This window comes from Macrotis lagotis, chromosome 7 (genome assembly GCF_037893015.1).
Source record: "Macrotis lagotis isolate mMagLag1 chromosome 7, bilby.v1.9.chrom.fasta, whole genome shotgun sequence".
Taxonomy (NCBI): Eukaryota; Metazoa; Chordata; class Mammalia; order Peramelemorphia; family Peramelidae; genus Macrotis; species Macrotis lagotis.
The window spans coordinates 41,494,971-41,507,729 of NC_133664.1; the positions used below are offsets into that span (position 1 = coordinate 41,494,971).

At 38.8% G+C, this 12,759-nt stretch overlaps 1 protein-coding gene across 1 annotated transcript; it reads left to right on the top strand.

Moving 5' to 3' along the window:
* The first annotated feature begins 8,252 nt into the window (after positions 1-8,252).
* LOC141494538 (C-C chemokine receptor type 1-like) lies at positions 8,253-11,924 on the top strand. The gene is made up of 2 exons (XM_074195850.1): positions 8,253-8,468; positions 10,098-11,924. Exon 2 carries the CDS (start codon positions 10,108-10,110, stop codon positions 11,176-11,178), a length of 1,071 nt encoding a protein of 356 aa, XP_074051951.1. The 5' UTR covers positions 8,253-8,468; positions 10,098-10,107; the 3' UTR covers positions 11,179-11,924.
* Positions 11,925-12,759: the final 835 nt, after the last annotated feature.

The window sequence follows — 12,759 nt, forward strand, 5'->3', positions numbered from 1 at the left end:
GAAACCTATGAAAACAGTCAATTCTATGTCTTTAGACACTGTCAAGAGAATAAACAATGCTTGTCAGGAATGTTCAGGAGGAGATTCCTACTTAGGTATGACTTAGAGAAGATTTCTCTGAACTCTCTTCCACTTCTGAGATTATAAGAGTGCATCATGATTTATATGGAAAGGTGTTTTGCATTACCTTTGTCAAATTACTTGTCTTCTCAATCATCTAGAAGAGGGAAGGAGAGACTTTCGAACTGAAAATTTGAAAAAAAACAGAATGTTAAAAATTTTTATATGTAACTGGAGAAAAAATAAAATATTGAATTAAAAAAACAAACAAAAGCAACAAGAGTGCATCAGACCATAGGAATCTTCCCAAGTTTCTTTTAAATCTTTAGATGTTATTTCCTAGGGTGCAATAATACCAGAGCATTCAGCTTCCATACTACCTTCTTCTGATATATACACAACCACATACATTCTGCACTCCAAGTCTTTCATCAGGAGGTGGGTCAGGAGGTTTTGTTTTTCCTTCTATATCAGTTGGAAATGAGAGGAAGAGAAGGTTGAGTTTTGTCAATTGGAAAATATAGGTTTGGTTATATTATGAAGCATCAGTCACCAAAACTGTTTGGTATTGGCTAAGAAATAGAGTGCTGGACCAATGGAATAGATTAGGTGCAAAAGCAGGAGACGATTATAGTAATTTGCTATTTGATAAACCCAAAGAGTCCAGCTGTTGGGATAAAAACTCCCTCTTTGATAAAAACTGCTGGGAAAATTGGAAGTTAGTATGGAAGAAACTTAGATTAGAACAACACCTCACACCCTTTACCAAGATAAGATCCAAATGGTTACAGGATTTAGACATAAAAAACAATGCTATAAGCAAATTAGAAGTTCACTAGTTTACCTATCAGATCTTATGGAAAGGGGAGCAGTTTATAACTAATGAAGAGTTGGAGAACATCACCAAAAACCAACTAGATGATTTCAATTACATTAAATTAAAAAGCTTTTGCACAGATAAAACTACTGTAACCAAGATCAAAAGAAATGTAGTAAATTGGAAAACAATCTTTACAACTAATGATTCTGACAAAGGAACCATTTCTAAAATATACAGAGAACTGAGTCATATTTTTAAAACAAAAGCCATTCCCCGATTGACAAATGGTCAAAGCATATGCAAAGGCAATTTACAGATGAAGAGATCAAATCAATCCATAGCCATATGAAAAATTGCTCTAAATCATTACTTATTGGAGAAATGCAAATGAAAGCTTCTCTGAGGTACCACCTCACACCTCTCAGATTGGCCAATATGACCAGAAAAGATAATGATCATTGTTGGAAGGGTTGTGGGAAATCTGGGACATTATTACACTGTTGGAGCTGTGAACTCATCTAAACTTTCTGGAGAGAAATTTGGAACTATGCCCAAAGGACAACAAAAATGAGCATACCCTTTGACCCAGCAATACCACTACAGGGTCTATACCCTGAAGAGATGATGAAAAAGGGTAAAACCATCACTTGTACAAAAATATTCATAGCAGCCCTATTTGTAGTGGCAAAGAATAGGAAATCAAGTAAATGTCTTTCGATTGGGAAATGGCTTAGCAAACTGTGGTATATGTATGTCATGGAACACTATTGTTCTATTAGAAACCAGGAGGGATGGGAATTCAGGGAAGCCTGGAAGGATTTGCATGAACTGATGCTGAGTGAGCTGAGCAGAACCAGAAAAACACTGTACACCCTAACAGCAACATGGGGGTGATATTCAGCCTTGAAAGACTTGCTCATTCCATCAGTGCAACAATTGGGAACAATTTTGGGCTGTCTGCAAAGGAAAGCGCCATCTGGATCCAGATAAGGAGCTATGGAGTTTGAATAAAGTTCAAGGACTATTCCCTTTAATTTAGGAAAAAACCAGATATCTTATTTTTTGATCTTGTTACCTCTTAGACTTCTTGTCTTTTCCTTAAGGATATGATTTCTCTCTCATCACACTCAATTTGGATCAAGGTACAACATGGAAACAAAGTAAAGACTGACAGATTGCTTTCCGTGGGGGAGTGGGGGGAGGGAAGTAAGATTGGGGGAAAATTGTAAAACTCAAATAATAATCTTTAATAAAAAAAATATATACCATAAAAAAGAAAAATATAGGTTTGGGGTGGCTAGATTGTGCGGTGGATAGAGCACCAGCCCTGGAGTCAGGAGGACCTGAGTTCAAATGTGACTTCAGAAACTTAATAATTGCCTAGCTGTGTGGCCTTGCGCAAGCCACTTAACCCAATTTGCCTTGCAAAAAAAAGAAAAATATAGGTTTGTATCTTAGACATATGAGTGTATAATTAAATAGAAAGAATATGGGAACCTCTGCTCTCTAGGTCATTCTTCCTTTTTCCATAGAAGGAGATAGAAAAAAGACCTTTTGGAGATTATGAGAACTGACCTTCAAGTCTGCCCACTTCTTCCATTCTAGTTGAGTCACAGCCCATATGTTAATAGCCAAATTCTTGAATTTGCTAGGTTGAGGCTTACTCAGCTATTTCCTCTTAAGGACTGGGAGCAGTGTCAAACTCTGTATTTCAAGTCCTGTCAGATCTGAACCTCAAGGGATAAGTCTCTTTTCCAAAAGATGAAGTTCTTTTGAATCAAAGGAGTCCTACTCTTTTCTCAACAGAAAGTTGCTCTCAGTCCTACCCAAGATAACTTATCGGGGATCTCTTCTTTTGGGAATGATGTTCTTTTTTGAAATCAATTCAATTCAAGGAAGATTTGCCCTTTTCACCAAAAACAGACTCCTCAGGTCAGTCCAGTAACTTTCCCAAGATCTCTTGTTCTGGTAGGAACTAAAGAGGAAAGGCCTACCACTTCCAAGATAGCTGCACGATAGCTTGGTGTCAATGTTTCCACTGATATTGCAAGGACAGCTATACAGACAGGATCTGAAAGGCAGAGAAAATATAACAATCTGACAGTGTTTTTTTAAAAAAAAAACCAGTTATTAAGCTCCTACTATATGACAGATTTTGTAAAGCTATAGATATTACTTAGCTTCTCTGATCAATGAATATTACATTCAAGAAGAAGCTTGACTAAGTTGAAGCAAAAGAAGTCATTTTTTTGGCTAAAAGAGTTGAATTGGGGTGGCTAGGTGGCACAGTAGATAGAGCACCAGCCCTGGAGTCAGGAGTACCTTAGTTCAAATCTGGCCTCAGACACTTAATAATTACCTAGCCATGTGGCCTTGGGCAAGCCACTTAACCCCATTGCCTTGCAAAAAAAGAGCTGTAAATTGATCCAGTTCAAGAAAATAGCTTAAGACTATGCAAAGAAGGTCACTAGATGTTCATAGCCTTTTACCTAGTGATTACAATGGGTACATATTCCTAACAGGTCAGTAACCAAAAGAAAGGTCCTTGCATGCCAAAATTTTCATAAATGTACTTTTCATGGTTGTAAAGAATGAAATAAAATAAAAAGCAAATCCTAAACACAAAAGAGTTGTTTGATTATTGGGTAGTGTCTTTGCAAAGTGTGATTTTTGAATTCTCTGGTTTTATTGCACTATATGAAATGGCATGTCTAAAGAATTAGGGGAGGGAGGGTGGAGCCAAGATGGCCACGTGAAGGCAGTATTTCCTGGGAACTCTTGCCCCCTAAAACTCCAAAAGCCAAAAAACTATGACTCTAGCCAAAATTTAGAGGGGCAGAACCCACAGAAAGACTGAGTGATACATTTTCCCAGTCCAAGATAACTTAGAAGTTCCATGGTAAAAGTCTGTTTCACCAGGATGGGGGGTTAGAAAAAAGCCCTGGCCATAGTGCAGCCCAGCCCAGCCCAAAGATCATTGGCAACAGCTTGAAGGGTTGGGGAGAGAACTCTGCTACACCAGAATGAGTGTGGAGTGAGGAGCACCGGCAGCAGAATCTGCAACAAGAATCTGGAGAAAGCAGCCTGCACTCCCAGAGATGGTAAGGGGGTCAGGGAAGACTGCAGAGATTTCTCTGCTCTACCTCAGGGTAGGACTCTGCTGTTTGTCTACACTCAGATCCAGGTTGCAGTTTGACCTTCTATACTAAGTAACCAAGCAGAATCCTTCCTTATAATTCCAGGGCAGAGGGAAGTGAGAGGGTCATCTACATATCAAAGCACAGGCAAGAGAGCATAAGACCATGGAGGAATAAAGTTCCCAGTGGGGTGTCCCCCTCAAAAAACCCCAAAGCCTTGGAAGTGCTGTCTTGGGATGAGAAAATGAGTAAACAACAGAAAAAGAAGAATCTGACCATGGAGAATTACTTTAGTCCCATGGAAGAACAAAACACATACTCAAATGATGACAAAATTGAAGCTTCCATATACAAAACCTCCAAGGGAAATAGAAAATGGGCTCAGACTGTGGATGAGCTCAAAAAGACTTTGAAAAGTAATTAAGGGAGGTGGAGGAAAAATTGGGAGGAGAAATGAGAGCGATGCAGAAAAATCATGAAAATCAAATCAGAAGCTTGGTGAAAGAAATACAAAAAAAAACACTGAAGAAAATATGTCAAAAACCAAATGGAAAAAGCAAAACAAAAAGCAAATGAGGAGAAGAATGCCTAAAAAAGCAGAATTGGCCAGCTGGAAAAGGAGATAAAAAAGCTCTCTGAAGAAAATAGCTCCTTCAAATGCAGACTGGAACTAAAGGAAGCTGATGACTTTGCAATAAATCAGGAAGAAATAAAATTCTTCCCCAAAAGCCAAAAATTAGAAGAAAATGTGAAATATATCATTGGAAAAACAACCAACCTCGAAAACAGATCCAGAAGAAATAACTTAAAAATTATTGGACTATCTGAAAGCCACGATCAAGAAAAGAGCTTAGACTTCATTTTTCAATAAATAATACAGCAAAATTGCCCTGAGATCTTAGAAGCAGAGGGTAAAATAGAAATCGAGGGAATTCACTGGTCACCTCCTGAAAGAGATTCCAAAAGAAAAACTTCCAGGAATATTATAGTCAATTCCAAAACTCCCAAAACAAAGAGAAAATTCTAAAAACTGCCAGAAACAAACAATTCAACTACCAAGGCTCCATAGTCAGTATTACACAGGATCTGGCAGCATCCACATTAAGGGCTCATAGGGATTGGAATATGATATTATGGAAGGCAAAGGATTTTGGTTTACAACCGAGAATCAACTACCCAACAAAACTGCACATCCTATTTTAGGGGAAAAGATGGGTTTTCAATGAAACAGGGGACTTTCAAACTTTCCTATTGAAATGACCAGAGCTGAACAGAAAGCTTGATCTCCAAGTACAGGACTCTGGTGAACCATAGAGGGGGTGGAAGAGAAGGACTAACTATGAGGAATTTAATGATATTGAACTGTTTGTATTCCTGCAGGGGAAGAAGATATTGAAAACTCATATAAACTTTCTTATTTATAAGAGCTGTTAGAAGGAGCATATATATAGACAGGACATACGAAGGAGTGGAATATAATGGTATAATAAAGTAAAAAGATGGAGTCAATGGGTGATAAAGGAAATTACTGGGAAGAAGGAAAAGGAGATGAAGAAGAAGCTAAGAAATCTCACACAAGAGTCAAGAAAAAGCTTTTTCAAAGGAGTGGAAAGAGAGAAGGTGGGGGGGGGAATGAGTAAGCCTTCATTCTCATCAGAAATGGCTCAGAGAGGAAATAACATACACATTAAATAGGGTATAGAAATCTAACTTACCCTAGAGAAAAATGAGAAGAAAGGGATGGGATAAGGTGAATGGGGGGTGGGAAGGGGAAATAGGTGATAGAAGAGAGGGAAGATGAGGGGAGAGGTTACTCAGATACAGACCACTTTTGGACAGGGCCAGGATGAAAGGAGAGGGAGAATAGAATAAATGAGAGTGGGGAGAAATAGAGTGGAGGTACAGCTAGTAATAGCAACTGTGGGAAAATATTGAAGCAACTTCTCTGGTGGAATTATGATAAAGAAAGCAACTCACCCCAGAGACAGAGCCATTAGAATCTGAACACAGTGAAGTACAATTTTTTTCCTCTCTCACTATTCTTGAGGTTTCTCATCTTCTTGGGGGGGAGGGGGTTTTATGTTTACTCTTATTATAACACATTCAATTTACATCAATGTATGGCATGGAAACAATGTAAAGACTATCAGACAGCCTTCTGTGGGCAAGGGGGAGGGTGGGGGGGAAAATTGTAAAATTCAAAATCTTACAAAAAATGATAGGTAGATACTACTATTGTATTTAATTGGAAAACAAATTGTTAAAGAAAAAAAAGAATTAGGGGAAACTTGGTAGAAAGTCCAAACACAGGAATCAGAAACAAAAAGATAAACATGACTGAAGGTACTAAATAAATATAAGCTGCTTACATTTATGTTCCTTCTGAACCCTTTTATCACCATGAATAATGGAGGAATCTAATTAGACAGAAACCTAGGATTGGTTCTATATGTTTTGAAATCTTTTTTAAAAAGGAAAAAATGGGGGCAGCTAGGTGGCACAGTGGATAGAGCACCAGCCCTGGAGTCAGGATTATCTGAGTTCAAATCTGGCCTTAGAAATTTAATAATTACCTAGCTGCATGGCTTTGGGCAAGCCACTTAACCCCATTGCCTTGTAAAAACCCTAAAAAAAAGGAAAAAATGAAAGGGAAAATACAATGAGGGAGAGGGAAGGAAGAGGAAAGTTAGGGTAAAATATCTCATATATTTGGGGGACACAAGTAGAGGTTTAAGTAAACAAGGAAGCAGGAGTGGGGAGAGTGGTTGACACTTGACCTACCCTCTCATCTTAACTGATTAAAGGAAGAGGGAATAGATAACACACAGTTGACTACAGAAATACTTTTCACTCAATAGGAAAATAGAAAGGAAAACAGAAGAGGAAGAAGAGAGAATTAGAGAAATGATAGATTAAGGGTGAATTAGTCCTAAATAAAAACTTTAATTAAAGATTGAAAGCATTTCTAGTTCATTTTTGTGGAGGCAAGAATTGGAAACTGAAGGGGTGACCATCAAATGGAGAATGGCTGAACAAGTATTGGCATATAAACATGATGAAATACTATTGGGCTTTAAGAAATGGTGATGGAAATGGTTCCAGAGAAACCTAGGAAGACTTATATGCTTGTATGAATTGAAACAGGAGAGCAATTTATTTTTTCTTTTTTTTTATTTAGAAAAACCTAGAAAGACTTGCATAAAGGAGAACAATTTCTACAAAGACAACTATATTATAAAGTCAAACATCTTTGAATGACTTAGGAACTCTGATTGGCATAATGACCAACCGTGGATTTTAGTTTTGATGCTCCTGGGAGTTTTCATTTGGGAATTTCTTGCAGAAGGTAACCAGTAGATTCTTGCTTTTTTCATTTTTTTCCTCTGGTTCTAAGAGGTCTGAGAAGTTTTCTTTTATGATTTCTTGTTATATAATGGCTAGTATCTGGTTTTAGTCATGGCTTCAGGTAGTCCAAGGATCCTTAAATTTTCTTTCCCTGATCTGTTTTCCAGGTCAGTTATTTTTGCTTTGTTCAACAATTTGCACTAATACATTATTAGTGGATCTGTGAAGGTGCAATCTATTTTTATTATGAGATAAACTTACATTTCTCCTATTTTTTTGGACTTTTGACTTTGTTTATTATTTCTTTTCTCATGAATTCATCAGTTTCTATTTGGTCCATTCTAATTTACAGAGTTTTCTGCCAGGGCAAGAATTTGTATTTCTTGTGCCAAGCTGTTAATTCCCTTTCCAATTCTTTATTCCATTCATTTATGGAACTCTTTACAAGGAATCTTGCATATATTATCTTATTTAATCCTCACAACAATCCTCACAACATTATTAATTATACTATTATGATACCCATCTTACAGTTAAGGAAACTGAGACAGGCTTAAATGGCTAGAAAGTATCTGAGGTTGGATTTGAACTTAGATTTTCTGGACTCCGAGAACTCCACTCTATCCATTACACCACCTAGCCACTCTTAAAAGAGGCAGGGAGTGTCAAAGAAAAATTTTATCTTTCCCCCACTTGTTTGCAAGCTCTGGACATGAGGAAGAGAACTCAGATTTCTTGATGAAATCTTTCCAGATACATATCCAAAAATAGATGCTTGTGGTAATGGCTAACCCTTTGGCCCTGCCCAACCCCATGTTCCCTGGGTAATCTGATTTCCGCCCAGTTTCCTAGATCCCCGCCCTTTGATTTTGCCACTATCCCAAGCCCACAGCATTGCTGTCACCAATAGACTACAAACCCTACAGATTAGGCGTGTGAGTGAAGAGTGAGCACCTGACATAAACGGGTGCACTCAGACACCTCAGTCTGAAAACTTGACCACTAGAGTCCAATTTCTGTTGTTCAGGAAGCTGGGTGTTTCTCAGAGAGAACTTTTTGATTAGAAAGAAGACTTAACTGGAAGAAGTGAAGAGTCCTCTGAATCAGTAAGTGATTTTTTTATGATTTGCTTATCAGAGCTATGATGAGGGAGTGGAATAGACAGTAGAAAGATAGTTGGATTTGGATTCAGGAGATTTAGGTGGCATACAACCCTACTAGATGGATATCTCACTTTCCTCATTTAAAAATGAAGGATTGAATTATGAGTTCTAGGAGCTTTTTCACTCTAAACCCTGCAAGAACAAAGGATCCAAAGGAAGCAGAGTTTCAAAGGCTAGGAACTCCTCATCGCTGGATGAGGTGCCCAGGCCAAAGTGGACCTTCTGGAGAACTCCCCATCTCATAATAAACAAAGAATCATAGAGCTAGAGCTAGAAGGGACCTCAGAAACCACGACATCCAACAGGTAATGAATGTTAGAGGCAAGATTTGAATCCAAATCCTCTCATTTCAGACCCAATGATCTTTCCACTATACCATGCTGCCTCTCTAGAAAAGGCTGTGGGCATCATCTTTGTGACAGGTAGGGGGTACAGTATATAGAGAACCAAGCCTAGAATCAGGAAGACTCATCTTTATGAGTTCAAATCCAATACCAGATATTTTCTAGCTTTGTGAACCCGGCAAGTCACTTAAACTCCGTATGCTCAGTTTCTTCCTCTGTAAAATGGGATGAAGAAGGAAATGGCAAACTTCCAATATCTTTGCCAAGAGAAGGAGAGCTGGTATTTCATGGGGCAGGGAGGAAGGAGAGCATTCCAGTCTTGGAGTACTGATGAGAGATGGAATGCCCCATTTCTGGGAACAGTGAATAGGTCAGTTGAACTGGACCATAGAAAGCATAAGATAGATAAATGTGAAATAAATATAAAAGGGTAGGCTCCCTCCAGAGGGTGACAGACTTTAAATGCCAAAGCATAAGAAATTATATTTTATTCTAGACCAAATAGGTAGCCACTAAAGGACCTTCATCAACATCATCAGCCTTGTTTAAAAGAAAATTATTTTGGCAGCAGTGTGGGGAATGGACAGACAGGTGAGAGGTTGTAAGTCAAGAGTTCAAATAGGAGGAGGCTGTTAAAATAAGAACCAGGATCTATATAGCACTTTGGGGTTTATAAAACATTGTATTCTTTATCCTTGGAGATAGAAAGACAAAACCCAAAACAATCTGTACTCTCAAAATGCTTCCATTCTACTAGAGGGAAATGCCTAGAATTTTTCAGCTTGGTATGACCTGTCAGGGCTCGTGGTCCCTCGGCAAAGCCTTCAAGAACCCAGGATCACCACCTGACGATGCATCAGAAGAGAGTTGTAGTGGAAACTGATCAATCAATATTAATCAGCAAGAATTTATCAGGTACTAGATGCCATGTTCTGTGTTGGAAATACTAAGGCAGGAAGAAAACGATTTCTCCTCCCAAACAAAGAGCTTATGTTTTATCTAGAATTGCAAAATTGTACACTGGAGGCATTAATTAAGCACCTAGGTGAGAAGCTCAAAGGAGATACAAAGGAAACAAACATATGTGGTCTAGAAGATTCCTGTGATGATAGGGGTTAGATGAAATGATTACAGAGGTCCCTTCTTACTCTAAGACTTAATGATCTATGACTCCATGAATCTTTTAGTAAAACCAGCAAACTAATCAACATTTTTCTTTCCTTAATAGGCAACCCAGGATGAGCACTTCCACAGAACTGCCGTATCTCAGTACCACTGAGTATTACTACTATGAAGACGAAGCCGCTCCGTGCCACAAAGATAATATCAAAGAACTGGCCTCCCGGTTCTTGCCTCCTCTGTATATACTGGTATTCATCATAGGTATGCTGGGCAATGCCATTGTGGTGCTGATCCTCACAAAATACAAAAGACTCAAGACTATGACCAACATCTACCTTCTCAACTTGGCCATTTCAGATCTGCTTTTCCTCATTACACTTCCCTTCTGGATTCACTATGAATGGCAAAGGGACTGGGTCTTTGGGAACACCATGTGTAAACTCCTTTCAGGATTCTATTATATGGGCTTATACAGTGAGATCTTCTTCATCATCCTGTTGACTTTTGACCGGTATCTGGCCATCGTCCATGCGGTGTTTGCCATAAGGGTCAGGAAGGTGGTCCTTAGCATCCTGACCAGTGTGTGTGCCTGGTCTTTGGCCTTATTAGTCTCTCTACCGGACATTGTCTTCAACAAATCTCAGAGGGACTTTAATTATCGCACCTGCAGCCCTTATATCCCACATGAGACTGCCAAGATGTGGAAAAGGTTCCAAGCTTTGAAACTGAACATCCTGGGACTCATTTTGCCCCTGCTGATCATGACCATCTGTTACATGGGGATTATAAAAATACTGCTTAGACGAAGGAGTGAGAAGAAATGGAGAGCAGTCAAGCTGATTTTTTCCATCATGGTCATCTTCTTTCTCTTCTGGACGCCCTATAACCTTACAGTTCTAGTTTCCGCTTTCCAAGATTGTTTTTTCAAACTCGATTGTGAAAGAAGTAAACAACTGGACTTAGCAATGCAAGTGACTGAAGTTATTGCCTTCACACACTGTTGTGTCAACCCTGTGATCTATGCCTTTGTTGGAGAACGGTTTCAAAAATACCTCTCTCATTTTGTCCACCATCACATTGCAGTACACCTGTGCAAACATATCCCATCCTTCTTGAGAGATAGAATGGAGAGGAATAGTTCAGTCTCTCCTTCTACTGGGGAACAAGAACTCTCAGTTGAGTTTTAAACTGACCCAAGAACAACTTACCCAGAGAGAGTGGGTCATGGGTATTAAAATTTACCTAGCAGGAATGGGAAAAATCAAAGCCAACATACTGGTCTCCAGATTAGTATTTTCAGATGGGACATAAAGTCAGTCCTCAGGTGATATGACTGAGAGATCAGGACCTGGACTCTCCTAAAACTCCAGTACATGGTCTATAAGGACAAAGCTATTTGCAAAATTGCTCTATAGTCAGAAGAGCTTTGTAGACAGAAACATAACTTAATGTAATTTATTTTCTTTTGAGATTTATTATTAATCACAAATAAAAGTTTCTGTACCTCAGACTTAAAAGCATGCTTTTCTAATGTGCAGAAACATAATAGAAGTAAATATGATATATATGTCTATTTATATACATACACATACATACATACACATATACATTTTTCTATATATGTCTCTATTTCAATCTCTACTTGTTGGTTAGTTATTTTCAGTCATGTCCAACTCTTTGTGACCTCTTTGGAGATTTTCCTAGCAAAGATACTGGAGTGCTTTGCCATTTCCTTCTCCAGCTTATTTTACAGATGAGGAAACTGAGGCAAACAGGGTGAAGTGAATTGATAGGATCATACAGCTAATGAGTGTCTGAGGTCATATTTTACCTCTGTTCTTCCTAATTCCAGGCTGATATTCTTCACTGTACCACCTAACCTCTCTATCTCTTTATCTAAAGAGAGAAAAGATGAGGGGGGGAGAAAGGGGAGGGAAGGAAGAAGGGAAGAGAAAGAGGAAGGGGAGGGGGAATGAGGGGGAGAGAGAAACAGACAGACAGACAGAGACAGAGACAGAGAGGAGAAAGAGTAAGACAGAGGGGGGAGAGAGGGAGATGGGGGGCAGAGAGAATACAGCATAGTGTATAGCATGTATGACTTGAGCGAGGCTTGGGCTCACACTCTGACACCAACAGTTACTAGTTATATGATATGTCTGAGCCTCTGTTTTTTCTTCTGTAAAATTCTTAAAGTATTCACCCTAAAGAAAGGACTTTGCAAAATTTGATGTACAATGGAAATGGCAGCTGTTGTTATTACTGTGTTCTCTGAAAAACCTAAATGCAGCAGAGAAATTTTATTTCTGGTTTTTGTTTAAAGAAGGTATCTCTGTAACAGTGACTGGAGTTACTAGCCCCCAAACCACCAAAGTCCATTCTCTTGGGATTAGTTTAAAGTCATATAATGACAACTTGTATAATTGTATGGCTGGGGGGGGGGGGGGCTGGGGAGAACAAATCCTTGTTGGCCTCTGTAGTTAGTATCTTCCCTTCATGATAATATGGCCCTTTCATGAGGTCTTGCACTTTTTGGTCAGAGCTGACTGTAAGTGATCGATGACTGACCAAAGTCATGAAGAAGATGACCATCAGCAAGAGGACTGGCCCGAGCCTGGCCCGTTTTAATAGAAGGCATGGGCCATGAGTTGCTTGGACAGTATATAGCAGAGGTAAAATGTCAAATGCCTAATCAACAATTCCACAAACAACTTTGTGTTCCGATCGGGTTTAAGTTTCAGTTTCCTGAGAGATTGAGACAATATGACTAA

What these genes read in the sequence shown, in the direction of transcription:
- LOC141494538 (XM_074195850.1), top strand. Translation starts at nt 10,108, where the DNA reads ATGAGCACTTCCACAGAACTGCCGTATCTCAGTACCACTGAGTATTAC.